The sequence below is a fragment of the Arvicanthis niloticus genome, chromosome 6, assembly GCF_011762505.2.
Source record: "Arvicanthis niloticus isolate mArvNil1 chromosome 6, mArvNil1.pat.X, whole genome shotgun sequence".
Lineage (NCBI taxonomy): Eukaryota > Metazoa > Chordata > Mammalia > Rodentia > Muridae > Arvicanthis > Arvicanthis niloticus.
In genome coordinates this window covers 21074187-21097742 of record NC_047663.1, presented here as the reverse complement: position 1 = coordinate 21097742, position 23556 = coordinate 21074187, and the positions used below count along the sequence as shown (strand labels likewise).

The 23556-nt window shown below is 45.7% G+C and overlaps 2 protein-coding genes across 4 annotated transcripts; both read left to right on the top strand.

The window, feature by feature from the left end:
* Window positions 1-9319: 9319 nt before the first annotated feature.
* On the top strand, window positions 9320-16643 carry Psme3 (proteasome activator subunit 3). 2 transcript variants are annotated; one of them, XM_034506189.2, is made up of 11 exons: window positions 9320-9587; window positions 10283-10315; window positions 10430-10492; window positions 10744-10848; window positions 12361-12409; window positions 12828-12940; window positions 13124-13192; window positions 13310-13377; window positions 13469-13523; window positions 13635-13721; window positions 14924-16643. In XM_034506189.2, exons 1-11 carry the CDS (start codon window positions 9546-9548, stop codon window positions 15002-15004), a joined length of 765 nt encoding a protein of 254 aa, XP_034362080.1. In that variant the 5' UTR covers window positions 9320-9545; the 3' UTR covers window positions 15005-16643. The 2 variants fall into 2 exon arrangements, with proteins under 2 accessions (XP_034362080.1, XP_034362081.1); XM_034506190.2 differs by having other exon boundaries at window positions 9320-9939.
* A 153-nt stretch (window positions 16644-16796) lies between these two features.
* Aoc2 (amine oxidase copper containing 2) lies at window positions 16797-23347 on the top strand. Of its 2 annotated transcripts, none has more exons than XM_034508072.2 (4): window positions 16797-19816; window positions 21716-22001; window positions 22169-22298; window positions 22567-23347. In XM_034508072.2, exons 1-4 carry the CDS (start codon window positions 18226-18228, stop codon window positions 22831-22833), a joined length of 2274 nt encoding a protein of 757 aa, XP_034363963.1. In that variant the 5' UTR covers window positions 16797-18225; the 3' UTR covers window positions 22834-23347. The 2 variants fall into 2 exon arrangements, with proteins under 2 accessions (XP_034363963.1, XP_076791881.1); XM_076935766.1 differs by having other exon boundaries at window positions 22169-22302; window positions 22567-22753.
* Window positions 23348-23556: the final 209 nt, after the last annotated feature.

Genomic DNA, 23556 nt, shown 5'->3' with positions numbered 1-23556 from the left:
TCCATTCAACAAAGTTGTCGAGGGCTTGTCATGTTCCAAGAAATATTGTAGGCATTGGAGATTTAGCAGCAACAAAAAGACAACTATCAACACCATCAGGGTTTTATCCTAGTGGGGAAGAAGGACATTAAATACAGGAAATAGAGGCTAAGCATTTTAACTTTTAATTTAATTTATTTTTATTCCATGAGTGTTTGGTTTGAGTGTATGCATGCACACCATATTCCTATATGGTGCCTTTGGAGGCCAGACGATCCCTTGGAACTGAAATTACATATGGTTGTGAGCTACCACGTGGGTGCTGGAAACAAAATCTGGTTCCTCTGGGAGAGCAACAAGTGCTTCTAACTCCTAACTAACTCTCCAATCCAAAGTATATAAGTATAAAATAATGAACTACATAGAGATAGGTTCTTTCTTTCTTGACATTAATGTGAAATGAAGTAGAGCTTCACCCACGTGAGGCGAGCACACCGAGGAAGTGCCGTGGCCTGCACCAGCTCAGATATCCAGGAAGTGTGTGCATGTGTGTGTGTGCATGAGAGAGAGAGAGAGAGAGAGAGAGAGAGAGATCCTGTGAGTATGTGGGTAGTATTTGGAATCATATCCAAGGCCTCTCATGTACTAAGCAGGTACTCCACTAATGACCTGTATGTTCAGCCTTGCTTTATAATAAGTTTAGCATATGTGAGCTGTCCAGATGGCTCAACCTGCAACAGTGTGTGCCACCAAACCCGAGACCCTAAGGTCAATTCCTAAGGACCGCAGTGAGAGGAGACAATCAATTCTACAAATTTGACCTCCAAAAGTATTCCAGGGTATGGAAAGCCCTCCACCACCACTAAGTATAATAAAACCAATTGAACATTTTCCATGTTGCTCCAGGTTTGGTAATTAATATTCCCATTGCTGCAAGATATTACAGCAGAACTACACAGATTACAGTGTATTTCTTTATTAATGGCAATTTTCATTGCTTCCAATTTGTGTGGATACAATAATTTCACAATGAAGATTTGACTTCCTCCTAGGACAGAGCCTTATCTTTGGAAGCACTGAAGACTTTGGAACCTTCTGTTTATTAACATTGGAAGTTGTTTTCAAAACAATCGCTCCTATTGTATTCAGCCTCTAGTAGTCCATTAAAGGGCCTGTTTTATGATGTCTTGCCCAGTATTGGGTAAGATATACTTGAGGAACAACATCAGAGAATAGCAGCTCTCCATTCTTTTCATTGATATCACTGATTACTGATAAGGTTGAAGAGTTTGCATGTGGGTGTCCATTGTACTTCTTACAAATTATGTTCACATATTTGTATTTATTTATTGGATCCTAAATGTCTTTCTCGGGTTTTAAAATAAATTCTTATGGCCAGATGTGGTGGTGCACGCCTTTAACCTCTGCACAATGTCAGGCTGATCTTCACAGTGGCCAGCCTAGTCCTTACAGTGAGCTCCAGGCCAGTGAGGATTGCATGGTAAGTCTTTGTCACACAGACACCCACAGACATACAGACACACACACAGACATGCAGACATATATGTATACACATACACAAACACACAGACATACAGACATACAAACACATAGATACACACAGAGAGACATACAAAGACATACATATACACATGCACACACACACAGAGTAAATAAATTCTCATGAATGGTCTAGCTAGCTAATCTTCCTTCCTTCCTTCCTTCCTTCATTCCTTCCTTCTTTCCTTCCTTCCTTCCTCCCATACTTTTTTTTTTTAAAAAAGGGGGTCTCATGGATCCCAAGGATGATTTCACGCTCAGTAGGCAGCTGAGAATGACCTTGAACTTCTGATCCTCCTGCCTCTCTCTACCTTCTGAGTGCTGGATTAACAATTACATGACCCAGACTTTCATACACTCAACCGAGATACAGCCACAGCCCCTAAGATATTTTCTAAATGTGCAGAAAATTTTCATGTTTGATTTGTTCTATGAGACAAGATCTTGTGTACCTCAGGCTATTCTCAAAATTGCCCTCTGGGGCTAGAGAGATGTCTCAGCAGTTAAGAGCATAATAAGATGGTTGCTCTTGTAGAGAGAGGGCCCAGGTTTAATTCCCACCACCATCTATAATTCCAGTTCCAGGGGATTTGGTGACCTTTTCTGGACACTTGGCACACAGGTGGTGCACATACATCCATGAAGGCAAAATAGCCACACAAAAAAATAAAATAACTAACATAACAATAGAATTTTGTTTTGTTTTTGTTTTTTGAGACAGGATTTCACTGTGGAGCCTGAATGTCCTGATACTCTGTAGATCAGGCTGGCCTCAAACTTCCAGAGATGGGTCTGCCTCTGCCTTCCAACTGCTGTGCCACACACCCCCTCACCCCAGTGGAAAAAATGTTTTGTTTTGTTTTTAATTTTTATTCCTGTATTTTATGTGAGTGCTTTACCTGCATATACACCTAGATGCCAGAAGAGGGCATCAGATCCTATAGCAGAAGTTTGTGATCTGCTATGTGGTTGCTGGGAATTGAACTCAGGACCTCTGGAAGAGCAGCATTAACCACAGAGACATCTTTCCAGCCCTAATTTAGTTGTAGCTTTATCTATATTTATGTTTTGCTTGCATGTATGCACACAACAGGCGTGCCTGGTGTCCACAGAGGTCAGAAAAGTCAGGTCCTATGGAACCGGAGTCACAGAAGATTGTTAGCCAGCTTATGGGAGCTGAGAATCAATCCTCTGGGGGAGCAGCCAGTGCTCTTTCTTACTGAGCCATCTCTCCAGCATCTGAAAAAAAGTTTTTATAAGTTGTCATGTTACTGGTTCTGGAGATTACAAATGTGTTCTACCACATCCAGGTTTAAAAGATTTTAATTTTTTATGAAGTCAAATATATCTATTAATTGACTGAATTGATTGAGGGAAGGTCTCAGTATGTATACTCCTGAATGGCCTGGAATTCTCTACGTAGACTTGAGATAAGATACCCTTGCCTCTGCCTCCTAAGCATGGAAATTAAAGGGGCACACCATCACATTCAGTATATCTTCCTGTGATAGTGCTGTATAAGTCGAATTCCTTTACTTTTTTCCAGCTAACTAGGAAGTCTTCATACAACTCTTTCTTTCTTGGATCTTTCAGCAGAAGGCACCCACCCCTTTTAGAGGAGACAGAATCATTTGAGCTAGTGTGGCTGGTTGTGTCTTTCGTTCTGCTTGGCTGCCATCAGAAAGGCTTAGAAAATTAACTGCTTCCAGACAGGTGAGGGCTCAAGTGACTCAGCATCACCATAGGGCTTTTGGGATAGTGTTATCCTGCACTGTGTAAAGATTATTCTTGAATTATTCAAATGCTGGTTTCTGTGCCCCCCCCCCAGTCTGGTTGCATCTAGACCTGGAATTGTAATGCTTGTTCTAAGAATCTCCTGTTTCAATGTTGTGTAAACTGTGCTGCTCCCCAATTATCAATGATCAGTGAATAAAAATCTAATCGATCACCAATGACTGAGCAGAGGAGATGATAGGGCTGGATTTCAATGCCAACCAAGGGAGGGGTAGAGGGAGAAAGAGAGTTTTCACCACGAGGTGAGGGATCAGGAGCCACCATAGGAACTCACATGGAGCAGAGAGAGCCAGATCAATACTAGAACACAAGTATCTCAGGAATGTTAGCTGTGAAGTAGCCAGATTAGATCAGAGGATTAGAATAGGTTGCTAACTGCTCAGTTATTGTGACTTAAAGCTTGTTTTAAAAAAGTCTAATAGTCTCTGTCTCAATTATTTAGGAGCTAACAAGGTTATAGAAAAACATTTTACTTTTAAAATTGCACTAACATAGGGCTTCAAAATCTCTTGTTGCTGTATAACCCTGGGACCTAAAACAAGTCATTTAGCTGTTCTGGCCTTGTTTTGAAATTTCACTTGTGGAATAAAATATTATATAATTCTCTGAAGTTGAAACTTAAGGGTTCTTTGGAAAGTTGGTTGAATGGTGTTTGGCTGGGGCTAATGCATGAAGGAACGTTTCACTGAAGTAGACACAGGAAAGAAGATGTTCTGCTAAAACAAGCACATGAAAGGACACGTGATAAAAGATTTCTTGCTAACAACATGTGTATATTGGTCTGCCTTACAATGCACAGTTGAGCTGCATTTATCTAGATGCAATAGAGAGAAATGTACCAAAAAATTTCTGGTGGTGTGCTGCAGTTTCTTGCCTCTTCCAAGGACTCAGGCAACTGAATTTATGTGCTGAGGCAAGGCATGATGGTCATGATGTCTCTTCTGAGTAATAGATCACTGACTAATATAATCCCTAATGCAATATGACTGGTGTCCTTATTAAAAGGGGGCAAACTGATGACAGAGACAGATACACTCAGAGGGGAGATGATGTGGAGAAACACAATGTCATCTCCAAGCCCAGGAGCACCAGAAGTTCTCCAAAGCTAAGCAACTGTCTCAAATAGATGCTTCCCTTCAACCTTCAGAGGGAGCATGCATTCCACTGAGACCCTCATTTTGAAATTAATGGCCCTCGAAAATGTGAGATACGGGCAGTGGTGGCGCACGCCTTTAATCCCAGCACTTGGGAAGCAGAGGCAGGTAGATTTCTGAGTTCGAGGCCAACTAGGGCTACACAGAGAAACCCTGTCTTGAAAAACAAAAAACAAAAAAAAAAAAAACAAAAAAAAAAGAAAGATAATACATTTCTCTCTTTCTAGGCCATCTGGGTACCACATATATCAAAGATGAGGCAAGGGGAGTAAGTGAATCCAGGGGCAAATGAAACTGTGTCCACAGAGTCAAGAGGGCTCTGTTGTATGGGAGACCATCCAAGTAACACAAAGGAAAGAGATAGGACTGGCTGGTCTTTATTTAAAACAAAAACAAAAACAAACAAACAAACAAACAAAAAAACAAGCAGAGCCTAGTGGCACATGCTTAGAATCCCAGCAGTTGGGAGGCAAAGGCAGAAGGAGTGCTCTAAGTTTTAGGCCAGCCTGGGCTACATGGCAAGTTCCAGGTTTCCCAGCGCTATCTGATGAGACTTGTCTCAGAAACAAAAACACAACAAATACTATTTACTCAAAGACAGACTACGAAGAGGGACTTGGGAGGAGAATGCAGGAGGATCATGAGGTATAGGCTAGCTAGCCTGAGCTACACCAAGACCTTCTCCTCTCCTCACCAAATGTGTTTATCCATCCTATGTTGCAGGGCATTTGGTAGCTTCCAGTTAGGGCTATTGTGAATAGCATGGCTATGAACATTCTTGTTTATGTCTTTGGGTAAGCATATTTTTGGGGGGGGGGAGTGTTCCTAGAGAAGAGATTTCTGGGCCTCAGATAATATATTTAGCTTGAATAGATACAGCCACATCCAAGAATAGCCTGGAACTTGCTAAGTATCTCAGAGTGACCTTGAATTTACTCCCCCCTCAACACCCCGTCTCAGCCTCTCCCAAGTTTTATCACTTAAATTACATCTGTGGTAATTGTATTAAGAGATTACTTTATATATAGATGTTCTCTTAGTTAAGGTTACTATTGATATGATGAAATGCCATGATCAAAAGCAACCTGGGGAGGAAAGAATTTATTTCACTCACAGTTCTGTATAACAGTTCAGAATCAAAAGCAGGGAAGGCAGAACTCAACCAGGCCAGGAAACTGGAGGCCTGGAGCTGATACAGAGCCCATGGAGGGGTGCTGCTTACTAGCTTGCTCATCACGGCTTGCTTAGCCTGCTTTCTTATAGAGCTCAGGACCACCAGCCTAGGGATGACCCCAACAACAGTGGGCAGAACCTTGCCCATTCAATGATTAGTTAAGAAAATGCAATACAGGCTTCTCTACAGCCTGATTTTATGGAGGCATTTTCTCAATTGAGGCTCCCTCCTCGCCGATGACTTTAGCTTGTGTCTAGTTGACCTCAAAGCATGCAGCACAGGTGTGCTGCTACAAATTTATAATCTTGGCATTTGGGAGGTGGCGTCAGGAGGATCAGACAAGCAAGGTCATTCTCAGTTACACAGCAAGTGCGAGGCCACTCTGCACGGCATAGGAGACCCTGCCTCAAAACAACATCAACCACAAAAACACAATTTTGTAGACTGAGCAGAAAATAGAAAAGTAGAGGATGACAGTGGAAACCAAGAGGCCAGATAGGAAATATATCACAGGAAAGGATGATGGTAGCATAGAGTGGGAAGCACAGAATGGCATCATACAGATATGCAAGTTCTCACAGGACCCACGGACAGGTGGCATGCAGGACGATGAAGAAAGACAAGAATCAGGTAGGTGCCTATTAGGTTTTTTGGTTTGAGCAAAGACGTATGTAGTTATCGAGATGGACAACAGGAAACTGACAATCAGAATCCTGTTTTGGCTATGTTGATTCTGAGATACCTGAAGCTATGAATGTGGGTAGGACCTTCTAGGGGAAAACAATAAAGGAGTGTGGAGTCAGGGGTGTTAGCCAGAGTGCAGGCCACCAAGAAGTGAAGAGGGGTGAGGTGTCCAGAGCTAATGAAGGAAGTGGAGAAATCTTCACAAATTAGCCAATCAAAACAGGGTTTACTTGTTGTTGCTTGCTTGATTTTTTCTTCCTTTCTTTTTTTAAAGATTTATTTTGCCAGGCAGTGGTGGCACACGCCTTTAATCCCAGCACTTGGGAGGTAGAGGCAGGTGGATTTCTGAGTTCAAGTCCAGCCTGGTCTACAGAGTGAGTTCCAGGACAGCCATTCTATACAGAGAAATCCAGTCTCGAAAAAAATAAAGATTTATTTTATTTATGAGTACACTGTCACTCCCTTCAGACACACCCAGAAGAGGACTTCAGATCCCATTACAGATGGATGTGAGCCACCATGTGGTTGCTGGTTGAACTCAGGACCTCTAGAAGGGCAGTCAGTGTTCTTAACCACTAAGCCATCTCTCCAGCCCTTGATTGGTTTTCTTAATTTTTGTTTTTCTGATACTGGGTCTCATTATGTAGCCTTGGCTGTCCTGTAGAGTAGAGTAAGCTGGCCTCAGACCCATAGAAATCTGCCTGCCTCTGCCTCCCAAGTGCTGGAACTAAAGGTGTGCACCTCTATGCTTAGTCTACCTTTGTGTTGACTTACTTTTTTTAAAAAGAAGTATTTATTTTATGTATATGAGTATACTGTAGCTATCTTCATGCACACCAGAAGAGGACATCAGCCAACCCCAAGGAAGTCTTTATTTATTTTTTTTTTTAAGATTTATTTACTTTATGTATATGAGTACACCATGGCTCTCTTCAGACATACCAGAAGAGGGCATCAGATCTTATTACAGATGGTTGTGAGCCATCATGTGGTTGCTGGGAATTGAACTCAGGACCTCTGGAAGAGCAGACCGTGGTCTTAACCACAGAGCCATCTCCCCAGCCCCATTTCTGTCTTTTCAATAACTATGATCCAAGATCATAAACTGGAGTTTAAAGGGAAGGAATTGTGCAGGTCTTAGGGAAAGAGAAAGCATGATAGTCATTTGGCATATGAGAAAACTTGTCAAGAACACAGAGAAAGAGCTCATGAGTTAACATACATTCGATTGAGATTTATGGACATGAATTGCAAGTAAGGCCAGTCATCCTGGAGCACAAAAGAATGAGTGGCATTTATAATTGTTTTCTCAGTAAGTTGATGGATCACTATATACAACATTAGGGAAAGGAGGAGGAAAGTATATCTGTCTTCTTACAGTGTATCTGAAGACAAAGCAATTTTTGGAGAATGAAGCCATTATTTCAATAAGAACAAACACTAGTTTCAAAGCTAGAATTCTGAAAGACACACAGAGTAGTGGCACACTTACAATAGAAGGAAGTTAGCTTGGGAGAGAATTTTGATATTAAGCATCCCATAATACAGAAAGTTCCCACAGACTCCTGTAAACAGGAAGTAGTGTGAAAGGTGAACTGGTAATAGTGAGTGGACAAGGTGGGTGGGAGGGGGTATTTGCATTTGAATAAATGAGGACTATCTTAGATTCCTGCTATTGTCTGCAGCCATTTCTTTGCTCTCATTTGCATTATGGTCACTTTATATTCTGGTGTTTTCCTCAATATGAAGCACCAATGAAAACCAGAAACTTTAAACAGATTGTTCATTGTCTATATCCCAGAGCTGTCACATTCTATAGAGGAGTCACTGGCTGTACATGGCTACTGAGTACTTCAGTGTATTCCACTTTCTGTTGTTGGTTGTTTTGTTACTTTTTATATATGGCCTTACTCTGAAGCTCAGGCATTTAAAACCATTATTTACTGTGTGTGCTTACTTACTTTCTAATGTGTGCACAGAGCTCAAAGGACAACTTGCAGGGGTTCATTCTCACTCTGTATGTGTCTAAAGATTGAATTTAAGTCGTTAGGCTTAGAGGTGGTGCCTTAATACCCACCATGTCATCCATCTTTTAGGTCCTTATAGCTCAAGTTTCCTGAGTATTTTCGATTTAGTTGGTTGACCTGGTGAATTGGAAATCCAGACACAAGGGCTGACTACATTGTAATAGAAATTGGATTAAAAGTGGCTAAAGTTATTTATTTTTTAAAATGCGTCTGCTAGAAGACTTTACCCTACATACATGATGCACACATTTCTAGTCTCTCCAGAACACTGTTCTGGGACCTAGCACATACCCTTACTCCATTTTATTGCATGGAATAACTCATACTAAAAGATACACTGAATAACTTGTTGAGAGCAGAGATGCTGTCTCGGATTTCCATTAGGAAAATGGTAACCGTTTTCCCGTAGAACTGGGAAGATTTCATTCTAGTGAGGTCATTGGAAACAATGTGTTGTGTCTTAGATAAGCCTCTATCCTTTTTTGGGCGTGAATTTGTCCCTCAGGTACTTGATATCTGAGGTCCACACATTTATAACTGTACCAGGAAAGCCCGGTGCAATAAAATTTGTCTTCGGTTTGATACTAGTAGGAGGGAGTAAGGTATTGGAAGGCGGGAGTCAGTAGCACAGCCCGGAACCTTAAACTAAGGACCCGGGCCGCGGGCTTCTCCAGCCGACGTCACTAGGGCGCGACGCCTACTCTTCCAGAAGCAGCGGCACATAAGGTCCCATGGTGAAGTCGAGTTCCAGGACAATAAGACACATCACTCTTGAGTCCCCGGGAGGTTTGGGTCTCAGCAACCCTATCCTAGGTTTGCCACCACAGGGCACAAGGCCCGGAGCTCCAATAGCCCTTCCAGGAATCTGTAATGTTGAGCACCAGAGCGGCTGCGCAGGGCACGTGCTCATCCTCCCCGGAGTCCGGGCGATTGGCTGTGACGTAACTTCCGGCGTGAGCGGCGAAAGCCGGGAGGGCGAGCGAGATAGCTAGCAGGCAGCAGGCGGGCGGGTGGCCGGCCGGCACGGAGGGAGGGAGCGAGCAAGCGGTGAGCAAGCCAGCGAGGGCGCCCGGGTCCCGAGGGCAGCGGAGATTCCTCAGGCCCCTCCGGTGCCCTCCCCGGAGCCCACAGCACCTCCGGCACCCAGCGGAGCGGACACGGCCCGGCCCGGCCATGGCCTCGTTGCTGAAGGTGGATCAGGAAGTGAAGCTCAAGGTAGCGGCACAGCTCCGGCCTCCTCATCCCTCCCTTCGAACCCCCAGCAGTCGGATCTGCTCCCCACTCCCCATGTCGTCTTTGTCTCCCTGGGGACACCAGCTCTGAGCTTCCGCCTGGCTCAACCCAGCCCCCCACGCCTGGAGACGGCATTGGAGAGGACGGTATAGGGTGGCTTTCTGTCCTGCTTCTGGTGATGGAGCGCACCAGGGACTCCTCCGCGGACACGTGTTAGACTCAATGCTTTAGGCTAGTGACAGGTGGAAGTCCCCCAACCCAGCAACGTCCCGGTCCCCGGACGCTGCCACTGACCCTGCCCTTGGAGCCTGGCCTACTGCGTATAATAGACCAGGTCTGAGTGGGAGTTGGCACGTTTATGAGCTCACTTCTTCCAGTCTAGCTTTTGTCTGCTTATAAATTGAGAGGGTTTCAGACAACCGGAGGGAGGGACAAAGGGAGGTGTGGGGTGGGTAGAAAGGGAGGGAAGGGGGAGAACTGACAGGTGCTGGCCTGCAACCCCAACATCCTCTCCCGAGATGGAGAAATGGATCCTTAAAAAAATGAAGTATTTGCAGTCTGGGGGCCTCTCACCTTCTAATTATAATTTCAAGGTGAGGGTGAGGCAGCTGATTTGGGGTTCCCCATCCATGCCCTTGTATCACTAGGTATTGAGGTGCTCTCTTTGTTAATTCTAGGTTGATTCTTTCAGGGAGCGGATCACAAGTGAGGTGAGTATTGTAAAGGAGAAAGGGGGTGTTGATTAATAGCTGGGGGTTTCCCCCAAAAGATATCCATGGAGGGGGACTGTCCTACGTTTATTCAGGTGTGTTTTCTCTGTCTAGGCAGAAGACTTGGTGGCAAATTTTTTCCCAAAGAAGTTACTAGAACTTGATAGTTTTTTGAAGGTGAGAGAACACTTTTATTTCTTTAAATTACTTCTTTGGTCCTTGTCTTTGTGACAGACAGGGCAGATTGTGTGTTGATTTTGTTCTCCTGGGTACTGTAAAGCATTCTTTTTTTCTTTGTTTTCACAAGAAATCCTCTTTCTCTCTTTCTCCTTGTTTTTTTTTTTTTTTTGTTTGTTTGTTTTTTTGTTTTTTTTTTTTTTTTTTAAACTTACACTAATACTGTTTTGGGATGAATGCCTCTCTTTCAGGAACCAATCCTAAATATCCATGACCTAACTCAGATCCACTCAGACATGAATCTCCCAGTCCCTGACCCCATTCTCCTCACCAATAGCCACGATGGACTGGATGGTGTGAGTGTCTTGCATTTATGTTTGTGTTCTTAGTATTTTATTTTTTGGTAAGCTTGGGGATGTGCGGAGGATGTGGGGTTTGCCTGTGGGACCCGGGGTTCTGTTTTAGGTGTGACTGCAGTCTACTACTTTTTGGACCATTAGTTTCATTTTTGATAAGGTGAGTATGTTAGTGCTGCTCTCAATGTTAGCCCAGGTTTTAATTAGTTGTAAACTAGCCACAGGCTTTCTTTAGCTACCTGGCTTTCTGCATGTTTGGGGATGAGACTTTTCTATTCAGCGTGCTGTTCTTACGGACGGGAAGAGCAGCTGTTCTTGCTGCACAGCTGCAGTCTCTGTCTTTATTGCACTTGCTGTGCTGAACGGTGCTATACTGCACTTGCACTTTGCTTTGTTTTTGAGACAGCGTCTGACTATGTAGCCCTGGCTAGCCTGGAACTGCTTATGCTGACTAGACCAGGTTGGCCTCAAACTCATCAAGATCTGCCTGCCCCTACCTCCTAAATGCTAGGATAGAAGGTACAAGCCACCGTGCCAGCTAGCACTGATACTGTATTAGTTGCATGTCTGCATTGTGTTATAACACCAGTGATGTTATAGTTTCATCTAGATTCCTGTGGCTTGGTAGTTTGTTGTTGTTTGTTCTTTGTTTTTTTCTGTCCTAGAAGTCAAGCCTAGGGTCTTGTGCTTGCTATATAAATGCTGCACCACTGATTTATCTTCCTAGCTTTTAGAACTTTCTTAATTATAATTAATTAAGCTGGGTATGGTGGTTCAGCATTCAACTTGCCTGAGAAGGAGATTTGTGTGTTCAAGACCAGCCTCGGGTAGATAGTATATTGAAGGCTAGATGGGATACATACATGGATAGTTTCTTTAAAACAAAATAAACCTGCAGTTAAGTCAGGAGACACTTCAATAGTCTGTATCCTTAGCTCCCAATGTTACTTCTAGCATATAGAAGGTACTATTCTGAGTTAGCTGAATGATGGATTTCTTTATCTTAGAACCAAAAGATTTGCACACACTCCCTCAGTCATCCCCTATCTGCCTTGATTGCTTTCTTCTTACTTTTTAAATGGAATTTTCCCTGCTTCTCCACTACTTCAAAAAGTACTTCTTTATTTAGTGTGTGGGTAGGGAGCTCTTTCCTTCTGCCATATTGGACCCAAGGATCAACCTTGGGTCAATAGGCTTGGCAGCAGGTGCTTCTCCCTGCTGAGCTATGCTGTTGGCCCCCTACCTGCTGAGCCTACCTGCTGAGCCATCCTGCTGGCCCCTTCGGCTGCTTTTTAAATGTCTTCTGTTTGTCATAAATTTGGCCTTCCCAACTAGAATGTAAGTTTCTTTTTGACAAGAACCTCTTTTAAAGGCTTTATGTGTATGTGCATATATGTGCAGAAATTCATGATGATCTGTGGGGTCCAGGAAGGAATTAAACTTGTTGTCTAGAGTCTTGTAATGGATGTGGGTGTTGAATGCAGACTAATTCTTGCTTCTTCATACCTTTAGCCCACTTGCAAGAAGCGTCGGTTGGATGAATGTGAAGAGGCCTTCCAAGGTACGGGCTGCTGTGTAATCAGCTCACTTCACCTGCTGACTAGCAGCCCTGAGAAGTAGCATGGATCTGGTTTTCACCAGCGCAGGAAGTGAGGTCTGATTTAATTTCTCAGGTCAACACTTAACAAATCCTCCTGACCCAGTCATTATTTACTCTCTTGAAATGCCAGGAGGGTCTGGTTGTGTGGATACCAGGGAGGATGCTTAGAGGCAGAAGTTATATGTCACAGAGGCCCATATTCTGTGCCCCAGTTCCCCCTGTAATAATAGTTTCTACCTGATACATCAGGGGTGGCAGATTTCCTTAGGATTGCGACAGACAGGAGGCTATTACATCCAGGTCTAGGGAAGAGGGATAAGATGAAGGATGCTCGCATTTTCCCAGTGCCCTAAACATGGGACCCTGACATCTCTTCCAGGAACCAAGGTGTTTGTGATGCCCAATGGGATGTTGAAGAGCAACCAGCAACTTGTGGACATTATTGAGAAAGTAAAACCTGAGATTCGGCTGCTGATCGAGAAATGTAACACGGTGAGGCAGGGCTTCAGGACCCAAGGAGCGCCTCTAGAACTATGGAGTGATGGGAGGGGTTCGCAGGCCAAGGCCCTTGATTCCTTTGTCCTGGCATCAGTCCCCACCAGCAAGAATCATGTACTACAAAGCTTAAGGAAGACCAAGGTCCTTCTACATATATTTTGTCTTCTCATACTCTAGGTCAAAATGTGGGTTCAGCTCTTGATCCCCAGAATAGAAGATGGGAACAACTTCGGGGTGTCAATTCAGGTAGTGTGCCCACACTGCAAACTGGGAGCTCCTCCCTGCTTTGTCTGCTTCCTTCTGTCTGTGTTGCTGCTATAGGGCCATAGGGAAGTAACCTGCCTCACCTGTGTATCCCCCCAGGAGGAAACAGTTGCAGAGCTAAGAACTGTCGAGAGTGAAGCTGCATCTTATCTGGACCAGATTTCTAGGTAGGGCAGCTTGGGCCGGACCCAGGAACTTGGGTTGGTGAAGTGGGAGGCATGTTCAGGGTCCCCTTCAGCTGCTTTTTTTCCCTTCCAGATATTATATTACAAGAGCCAAATTGGTTTCTAAAATAGCTAAATATCCCCATGTGGTAAGTAGAGTTTTGTTGTCTGAGATGGGGTGGCAAAATAGAGAAGATACTAGGAATGAGCTGTCTGTGGGTATTTGGGCCCTGGAAGACTAGCCTCTACTTTCCATACAGGAGGACTATCGCCGCACTGTCACAGAGATTGATGAGAAAGAGTACATCAGCCTCCGGCTCATCATCTCAGAGCTGAGGAATCAGTATGTGAGTAAAGTCAGTCCCTGCCCAGGGTTACCATGCTTCCCATAGATCTGTGTAATTTCTACAGAACTGGGGATCAGAATAAAATGAATCCAATGACTTCGGTGGTGTCTGCCTATAATACCATCTTCTCAGGAGGTTAAGCAGTAGGATCCAGAATTTGAGTCTGGCCCAGGGTACAGAAATAGCTGTTCATCAACTGGGAGTAGGGAACATGGAGTCACTGAGGGAGTCTAGTTGGGTGTGTGTTCTAGCTAGGTGGGGGTGATACACCACACATGCTTAAGCATAGGCCTTGAATCAGAGAGATGGCTTTGTAACTAAAGTGCTTGTGCAATGGGTGATTTGGCCGGGCAGTGGTGGCGCACACCTTTAATCCCAGCGCTTGGGAGGCAGAGGCAGGTGGATTTCTGAGTTTGAGGCCAGCCTGGTCTACAGAGTGAGTCCAGGACAGCCAGGGCTACACAGAGAAACCCTGTCTCAAAGAAAAAAAACAAAACAAAACAAAACAAAAACCCAAAGGCAATGGGTGATTTGTTTGTTTGATTCATCTAGTTGTTCTTAGACAAGGTCTTGCTATGTATCCCTGGCTGGCATGCAGCTCACTATGTTGGTGACAGACTTACGGTTCTACTGACTTTGTCTCTCAAGTGCCGGGACAAAAGACGTGTGCCACCATAACCAGTTTAATTATTTTTTGTTTTTAATTATGTCTGTGTGTGTCAGTATGTGCACATTTGAGAGTGCAGGCACCTGTGATCAACAGATGAGGACATCAGACTTCCTGGAGCTGGAGTTAGTGACAGTTGAGCGCTGTCTGACATGAGTGCTAGGAACTCAGTTGTGCTCTTCTGCAGTAAGAACTCTTGCTTCTGGCTGTTGAGCCAGCTCTTCGGTTTGGAAACTGTGATCTTGATCATGTTTTAAGCTCAGACTTCAGCTTTTTTCTAAAATAGGAGAGTTTGAGTACCGAGTAAAAAAACAGACTTTTATCAGCGAGGCAGTATATTAAAGGACTTCTTGTACTTCTCGGTGTGGTCAATGCTTAGAGCCAGCTTAGGAGTAGAGGAGGTGGTGTTGCATCCCTCCCCACTAGCTGGGTCAAGTGATGAGAGTGGGATAAGGTGAGTGATTGCTTGGAGCATCTCGTTCTCTTGGTGAGGTAGAGGTTGAACAGATGAGTGATCTGATCCTTCCTGTCCTAGGTGACTCTCCACGACATGATCCTGAAAAACATTGAGAAGATCAAACGGCCCCGGAGCAGCAATGCAGAGACACTGTACTGAGGCCAGGGCCAGGGCCAGGGGACTTTGTGAGTCTGGCTCAAGACCGACATTGCCTTGGTTTGTTACATGACTATCGTGATGGGGAAACTGGCTGGAAATAGTAATCACACCTCTCTGTTTTAGTTAGAGTCTAATGAAACTCTCATCTAGTTCTGTGACGTGTTTACCTCTTTTTTCAGGCCTCAGGAACTCTTCTGTCTTCTTCCCCCAACCCCTCCTCCCCTCCCCCAAGCCTGTCCTCATTTCTGGAGAACTCCAGGTTTGTGCAACATACTGGCACAAAGAATAATTGTGGGTTTTTGTTTTTTCTTCCCTTCTCTTTCTCTTTCCCTGTTTGAGGTTTTGTGTTTTTTTTTTCCTTTTGATGATTAATTGGTTAAAAGCTGGAGGAACTATAGGGAAAGTGTTAGGTATCTTTTAGAAACAGGGAGAGTGGAGTGGAAGGGACATCTCTTCTTGTCCCTTGTTCTGTGGGACTTTGGGTCCTCCCTGCCTGCCCTGGTGACGCCTTAGGGCTTTCCACCTACATCCATCCCACCCTGAGCCTGACCATGACGAGGGATACCTTAGCCTTCAGCTGCATCCCTACAGCTTCTTTGGATGTTTTTATAACTGGGGTTTTCACATACACATGTGTACGTATGTACACACGCATAGGGACATGTATACATGCTTCCTGCTCCATTATAGAACATACCTTATTTCCTGCACCACCACCCCGCAAGCCCCTGTCACATCCAACACCTCAGCAGGTGATAGTTGTTTTAGTCCATCTGCCCAGGCAGAAGTCCCAGGCCCACCCTCTTCTGATAATGTAGCCGTTGGTGCCAGGGTAAGTTGAAGGAGAACCAAGAGCCGAGCAGCAGAGGGCTCATGAAAGCCTTCCCTCTGCGACTCAGGTTCTTTTTGGTGTTATGCAAAAGCTGGTCCTCTGGCCCCCACTTGCCGTTCTCCTAGGCTAGCATGTGCGCTGGCTAGGGAGTGGTCAGCTGTCAGGTCCAGAGGCTGCTGCTCCTCGCTATGCTTTCCCTTTGGGAAATATTTCTCGTATTTATAGTATTGTGCTTCCAGGGAAAGCAGTAATTCATGTGTATATGTGTGTGCACATACACGCGTGCACATGTGTGTGTGTTCGTGTGTGTATAAATATGCTGCGAAGGTCAAACCCATAGAAGAGTTGCCTCCTCTCTTGAATCTTCCAGAGATTTCACTTGTTACAGCATTTGTATTAGCCCCACCAGCCCCCAGCTTTTTAAGTGAGAGTTGGTCTCTGCAGTTAGCCTACCAATGACTCTCAGTGTCTGTTTGACTTTCATTCCTCTCTGTCTTCCAATTCCCAATCCTATTTCCACCTCGATGCATCCCTTTCACTCCTAGCGTTCTATAGAAAAGGAGTCGGGGTGTGCTCTTCCCATGAGTCGTGCTCAGTAACAAACCAATCGCATTTTTGTTGGGCAGTACACCTACCCACCCTAGATCCCTTCCAGCTGAACCCCTTCCCTCCCACCATGTGTTTCAGTTCTCCTTTTTGTTTGATTGTTCCTCTGCCCCGCCTTCCTTGGATTGTAATGTAAAATTCTTTTACCATGTCAAGAAATTATTAAAAATACAGGTACTTTGACCTCTTTCTAAAGCTGCAGACCCTGGTGCCGTACTCTGGTGACTAAGGGACATAAGGGACATGGTGGTCACACATGAGCATTCAGACACCCATCTTCACAGACACTCTGGCCGGCCTGTGGTGTGTGGACTTGCTAGTTGAACTGCTTCTTTTCTCTTCGTGGTGGCAAGAACTAAGCTGACCAGGTAGAGAGGGAGGTGGTTCCTGCTGTGTGTTGAAGCTCAGTTATGTGAAAGCTGCCTGTCTTTCCTTCCACCAGATCCCAGGTACTTCCCGGTGATACCCTGAGCTGCCAGCAGAGGCTGCTGTGGCTGCACGTGGGCAAGGCAGCTCAGGCTCAACCCTGTGCATCCGTCCTTTCCTCCATACTAGCTTGCTACATAGTGCCTCAACTTTTTTTGAGGGAACTCCTAGTATTGGTTTATAATGACCCAAAGTGCTCATAGGAGGCTTACATCCCTCTGAAATAATGTGTCTTCACTTCCCTCCTGACCATGAGACTCATTGTCTGTGGAGGTTTAAGGTTCCAGCAAGGGAGGGACATCTGCTCTATTCTGTCCCTGAGCTTTGAGCCACTGGCTGACAGCTCTGCCTGCCTGCCTCCAGGGTTACTAAGCACTTACTGTGCACGACTACATTTTAATCAAAAGCAATCTATAGAGTACTTGATGCTTTTTATTTATTCATTAATTTTTGTGTTTTCAAGACAGTTTCTTTGTGTAGCCCTGGCTGTCCCAGGACTCGCTCTGTAGACCAGGCTGGCCTTGAACTCAACAGAGAGCAGAGATCTGCTTGTCTCCTGAGTGCTGGGATTAAAGGCATATAGTACCACTGCCTGGCTTTGCTTTTTATTTTTTAAGGCAAGTTATCACCTAGGTTGACCTATAATTCACTATGTACCTTAGTTGGCCTTGAACTTCCGGCACTCCTCTTGAGTGCTGGTATTACAAATGACCATGCCTCATGTGCCTCCTTCATAGGGAAGAAACTTAGGATAAGTAGCTCCTTGAATGCTACACAACTTGGACTGGATCATTGTATAGACCTGAACACAAAGCTCAGAAACTCAGTCTTTTCACTAACTGGATAGATAAGGCTTGGGTCTCCCAAGTCAGGCATTCACTTTATTAGGTCTCAGAGCTGACTGCTCAATGCTGAGTTGGGTGGTGGATCCAGGAACTGTTGGTTGGAGTATAATTCTGCTAAGAGGTGTTGTGTTTTGTTGGTACTTGTGTGTTACATAGGGAAAAGAGTGTGTATCAAAACTGCCTTCTCAGAACTGTTGGAGGTTACAAGGTAGTTTGGCATCATTACCCACCCATGCCTTCTCATCTGGTCTAAGTGATGAAACTTAGTAGTTAGTGACCATTGGCAGTCAAAGTTTAGGGACAGGAACAAGCTATGTAGGTGGAAGTAATGTCTTGAGCCAGACCACAGGACAGAAAATTGGAACAGAATTACATAAAGCAAGATCAGAAATTTCCTGTCCAGCCCACAGGGTGGAGCTGAGTCCACCCTTCTCCATCATCCTGAATATAAGCCCGCCTCAATGTCAGAAGCAGAAAAGAGCTATTAGGACTGGTGCAGCTCGGCATCAGCCATGAATCTCAAGGTGCTACTGGTATTTTTGGTGCTGTCTCTCGTTACTGTCTTTGCTCTGGCCTATGTCTTGCTGACCAGGCAGGGCAGTTCCAGCCAGTCTCCTCGATGCCCTTCCATACCTCCCAGAATTCATCCTTGGACAACCCCTGGCCAGAACCAGCTGTTTGCAGACCTGAGCCTTGAAGAGCTGACAGCTGTGATGAGCTTTCTGACCAAACACCTGGGGCCAGGGCTGGTGGATGCAGCCCAGGCTCGACCCTCGGACAACTGTGTCTTCTCAGTAGAGTTGCAGCTGCCTGCCAAGGCTGCAGCTCTGGCCCACCTGGACAAAGGGGGCCCCCCACCTGTGCGGGAGGCCCTGGCCATCATCTTCTTTGGTGGACAACCCAAGCCCAATGTGAGTGAGCTGGTGGTGGGGCCCCTGCCTCACCCCTCCTACATGCGGGATGTGACTGTGGAGCGTCATGGTGGGCCCCTGCCCTATTACCGGCGCCCCATGCTGAAAGCTGAGTTTGTTCAGATATGGAGGCATTTGAAAGAGGTGGAGCTACCGAAGGCACCCACCTTTCTGGTTTCTGTCTTGAACTACAATGGCTCCACTTTGGCACCTCTGCATTCTACTGCTAGTGGCTTCAAGGCAGGCGACCGGGCTACCTGGATAGCCTTCTACCATAACATCTCAGGTCTTGGAGTGTTCCTTCACCCCGTGGGGCTGGAGCTACTGTTGGACCATGGGGCCCTGGACCCTGCCCACTGGGTAGTCCAACAGGTCTTCTACCTTGGACATTACTACTCGGACTTGGCCCAGTTAGAATGGGAGTTTAAAGCTGGCCTCTTAGAAGTGATTCAGGTTCCTCTACCCACACCAAATGGGGCTTCCTCCCTGAGGCCTAGAGTCACTCCAGACCCTTCTCTTACCCCTCTTCAGTTCTCACTCCAAGGTCCCCAGTACAACATACAGGGAAACTCAGTGATATCTCCCCTCTGGACATTTACCTTTGGTCATGGGGTGTTCACTGGCTTAAGAATTTTTGACATTCGGTTCAAGGGTGAGCGTGTGGCTTATGAAGTCAGTGTCCAGGAGTGTCTGACAGTTTATGGTGCTGATTCCCCCAAAACAATGATGACCCGATACTTGGACAGCAGCTATGGGCTTGGTCAAAACAGCCGAGCCTTGGTTCAAGGGGTAGATTGCCCCTATCAAGCCACAATGGTGGACATCCATGTACTGGTGGGCACGGGATCAGTCCGGCTGCTCCCAGGAGCTGTGTGTGTATTTGAGGAAGCTCAGGGACTACCCCTTCGAAGACATCACAATGGTATTGGGGGTCATTTCTATGGTGGTTTGGCCAGCTCAAGCCTTGTGGTTAGGTCGGTGTCATCAGTGGGCAACTATGATTACATTTGGGACTTTATGCTGCACCCAAATGGGGCACTTGAAGCGCGTGTCCATGCCACAGGCTTTATCAACACAGCTTTCCTGAGTGGAGGAGCTGAAAGTCTTCTCTTTGGGAACCGTGTGGGAGAAAGAGTACTGGGAGCTGTGCATACACACGCTTTCCACTTCAAACTGGACCTTGATGTGGCAGGTGAGTTCTTAGGTTGAGGCTTGAAGGTTGGGAATGGGGCACAGGGCAGGAAGCCCCCAAATCAAGGAGTGATCTCTGAAAGGTTCAGAGACATATTTTAATCCCTCTGGGTATGGGAAGGGAAGAAGGATTGTCCCAGTGCAGCCTGCAGTCACAACTGGGTGTCTGGCCAAAGGTGAAAGGGGTTCTCACCTAGTCCTATCCCCTGACTCCCTCTCCCCAGATTTGCATTTGTAAAGCTAGTTTAAGTATAATGGTTGTGCCTTAGCCTTGAGGGACCCTCTGGGGAAATGGATTGACCTTGTGGGAACTGGATGGAGCTGGAGCCAGGCCACTTGTTACTTGAGATTAGGGTAGGTGGAGAGGGCAGAGAACTGAGAAGAGGGAACCAGAAGTCTGTTTGAAGAGCTTTCAGTAGGGCAGGGATGTATGTTGTATGTGGGGAGGGAGGGTATCCGGCTGGGGTATCTGCAGTTAGTGCTGCTTTAGTGGTGTGGGGAAGCCACCCTACGCTTTCATCACTGAATTGTTGACTTATGGCAAGCCTCGGATAGGCTAGCTGCAGGTATGGAGGACAAAAAACAAGCTCATAAAAGCGCAGACAAGGACCCAGAAAGAAAGTCCAGCAGACCTCCATCTTACACTTGGGGAAACTAAGGAAGGCAGGGGAAATGGGGCAGGAAGTAGCTGCCCAAGTGTGATGATTAAGTGTGTCTTGTGAAATTCTGTCTTGAGTATGAAGTCCTGGCATGTGTAGGTGACACACTATACTTATGCTTGTATTTTGGGTGGGGGTGGAAGAAGGCAGGAGAAAACCAACGTGATGGCAATAGTCTAGTCTGACCTGTGCACTGTGAATCTCCAATTGGAAATTCTTTTCAACATCTCTGGGCATTAAAGAGCCAGCTACCAGTTACTAGATTTTTAGCATGTGTACCATGGTTGCATTTAAGGGAACCAAATGTCCTGACCTTCAAGAAAGTGATCAAGTACTGTGTTGGGTGATGCAGGGTTTGGGTGCAGTGGAATTTAAGAAGCTTTTGGGTGATGGAACGCATGAGTCATGCTTTTGAAAGAGACTGGCACTAGTGTCCCCTGTGCTGCAACTGCTGGAGTCCTAGAGTTGGGAGGAATCTACAGGAATTGTGGGAGGGGCTTGAGTTTTCCAGGTCAGTTCAAGACAAATCTCTCATATTAGTGTTTAGCATGTGTGCTTTTCCGTGTATTGAGCAGAGCTATAAAACAGCATTAATTATATTTGCTGTAGAGATTTAGAAAGTGGGAATCAGAAGCAAACTGTTCTAAAGGCCCACTGGATATGTGGCCAAGCAGTTTGCTTGTTTGTTTGTTTGTTTGTTTATTTATTTATTTAAGGCTAGAACATTTTGTATCTAGTCATATGTGACTGCCAAGCAGTTTGCTTTATTATTTGTTTTGTTTGCTTGAGACTGGGTTTCACTATATAGTAAAGTCTTTGGACTCCCTTTTATTTACTTACCTATTTATGTTAAGCCAGTCTCCCTGTGTAGGCCTGATTACTTCGGAGCTCTCTGTGTAGATCAGCTGGCCTTGACTTTGCAGTCATCTCCTGCCCCTGCCTCCCAAGTGCTGAATTGCAGGGATGTAAGGTTATGCCCAGCAAATACTGAGCTCTTTAAATATGGCTGCTGTGATTGGAGAAACACATTCTTAATATACATAGCCACACATAACTGATGGATGGTTATCCTATTGAAATACGGTAGATTAGAAAAAGCCAGACTAGCACTTGCCCAGGCTCATGCCTCTTAGCACAGGGTGTTCTCTGATGTCTTTGGCCAGGCCAGTGCTGTAGGCACCCAAGGATTCTGTCTAAGCAACCTCACCTGGTGCAGAACTCTCCCTTTCTTAACCTGACAGGTTTGAAAAACTGGGTGGTAGCTGAAGATACAGTCTTTAAGCCTGTAGCAGCCCCCTGGAACCCAGAGCTTCAGCTCCAGCGCCCACAGCTCACCAGGCAGGTCCTGAGCAGGGAAGACCTGGCTGCATTTCCCTTGGGGAGCCCTCTTCCGCGATACCTTTACCTGGCTACCAACCAGACCAATGCCTGGGGTCACCAGCGCGGGTACCGGATCCAGATCCACAGCCCTCCTGGTGTGCATGTACCTTTGGAGAGCGACATGGAGAGGGCTCTCAGCTGGGGGAGGTGAGGAGGGTCCTGGGAATGGGGGTGAGGGAAGACCTGTCCCCCTCAGCACTCAAGTAGATAAATGGGATGGGAAATGGTATCAGTCTCATCCAAAGGGATTCTAGGTCTGTAAAGCTCTTTGATTTTTTTTTTCCCAACACTCCCTTTCTATAATTCCTGGCCAGATACCAGCTTGTGGTGACCCAGAGGAAGGAGGCAGAGTCCCACAGCAGCAGCATCTATTACCAGAATGACATGCGGACCCCCACTCTGGCCTTTGCTGACTTCATCAACAATGAAACCCTCTTAGGAGAGGTTGGTGGGTTTAGAGATAATGGAGAAAGCCTCTTTTCCTGGTGTCTTGGCTCTCCAGCCTCTGCTCAATACAGGTTATCCCTACTATGGGGAAATCAGTCACAGCAGTGGCACCCTGCCCAGCCTAATAACCTACAAAGGTTATTAAGTATTTGGTGTAGGACTGTGGCTGACAGGTGCAGAAGCCAGGCTGAGGCTGAAGGTTGAGAAATTGCAGCTAAGAGGTGATTCTTTGCCTCCAAAGGTCTCCAACTCTTCTCTCCTACAGGATCTGGTGGCTTGGGTGACAGCCAGTTTCCTGCACATCCCCCATGCTGAGGACATACCCAACACAGTGACTGTGGGAAACAGAGTGGGCTTCTTGCTTCGACCCTACAATTTCTTCAACGAAGATCCCTCTATCTTCTCCCCTGGCAGCGTGTACTTTGAGAGGGACCAGGATGCCAGGCTCTGCAGCATCAATCCTGTGGCCTGCACCCAACAGCTGGCAGACTGTGTCCCCAACTTGCCCACCTTTTCCTATGAAGGCTTATAGGCATGAGGCTGTGGTGAGACCCCAGGATAGGAGGATGAGATGCACACAGTCTGTTCTGTCCCTGTGTTTTTGTCACCTGCCCCCCCCCCCAGGTTCCCATCCTCTGTTCCTTAGAAAGCAGTCTTTCTGCACTAAAGTCGTGGGTATCCCCCTGTGGGTTGATTCTTGCTTCCTGCCTGTCTTTTGTGTTTGTTTCTGTTTGAAACAGGGTCTTTCTGTGTGGCTCTGGTTGTCCTGGAACTTGCTGTGAGGACAAGACTGACTTCAACTCACAGAGATCCTCCTGCTTCTGCCTCCGGACTACTGGGATTAAAGATGTACACCACTACCCCTGGCTTCTGCTAGTTATTGAAATGATAATTTATAAAAAATGTTTTGGAATACTCAAATACCACAAGTTCTATCATTTCAAAACTCACTGGTGTTCACATCATACCAGGCTTTGTGTGTGTGTGTGTGTCTAAAAGGAATGGTTGTTATATATAATTGATAATAAAATGGTTTGCAAAATTTTTACTGGAGTTTATTCTGCTTGGCTTTTTAAAGCATCTAGAGCTTTATCCCAGGAGAATATTAAGGACTCTGGCCAAGGAAATTAGTGAGAGTAAGAGCCACAGGACGGGTGTGGGGAGGGTAGGTAGACCGGGCCAAGGAATGTTTCTTGGAAAAGCGGCTGGAAGTGGGGGTTTCCTTGGCAAGATAATACTTCACAGTGAATGTAAA

Bases quoted from the DNA above. Each gene is read 5' to 3' on its own strand.
- Psme3 (XM_034506189.2), top strand. From the start codon at position 9,546: ATGGCCTCGTTGCTGAAGGTGGATCAGGAAGTGAAGCTCAAG. The intron at 9,588-10,282 runs GTAGCGGCACAG...TGTTAATTCTAG, and splicing joins ATCAGGAAGTGAAGCTCAAG to GTTGATTCTTTCAGGGAGCG. The intron at 12,941-13,123 runs GTGAGGCAGGGC...CTCATACTCTAG, and splicing joins TGATCGAGAAATGTAACACG to GTCAAAATGTGGGTTCAGCT.
- Aoc2 (XM_034508072.2), top strand. From the start codon at position 18,226: ATGAATCTCAAGGTGCTACTGGTATTTTTGGTGCTGTCTCTCGTTACT. The intron at 19,817-21,715 runs GTGAGTTCTTAG...TTAACCTGACAG, and splicing joins ACTGGACCTTGATGTGGCAG to GTTTGAAAAACTGGGTGGTA. The intron at 22,299-22,566 runs GTTGGTGGGTTT...TCTCTCCTACAG, and splicing joins ATGAAACCCTCTTAGGAGAG to GATCTGGTGGCTTGGGTGAC.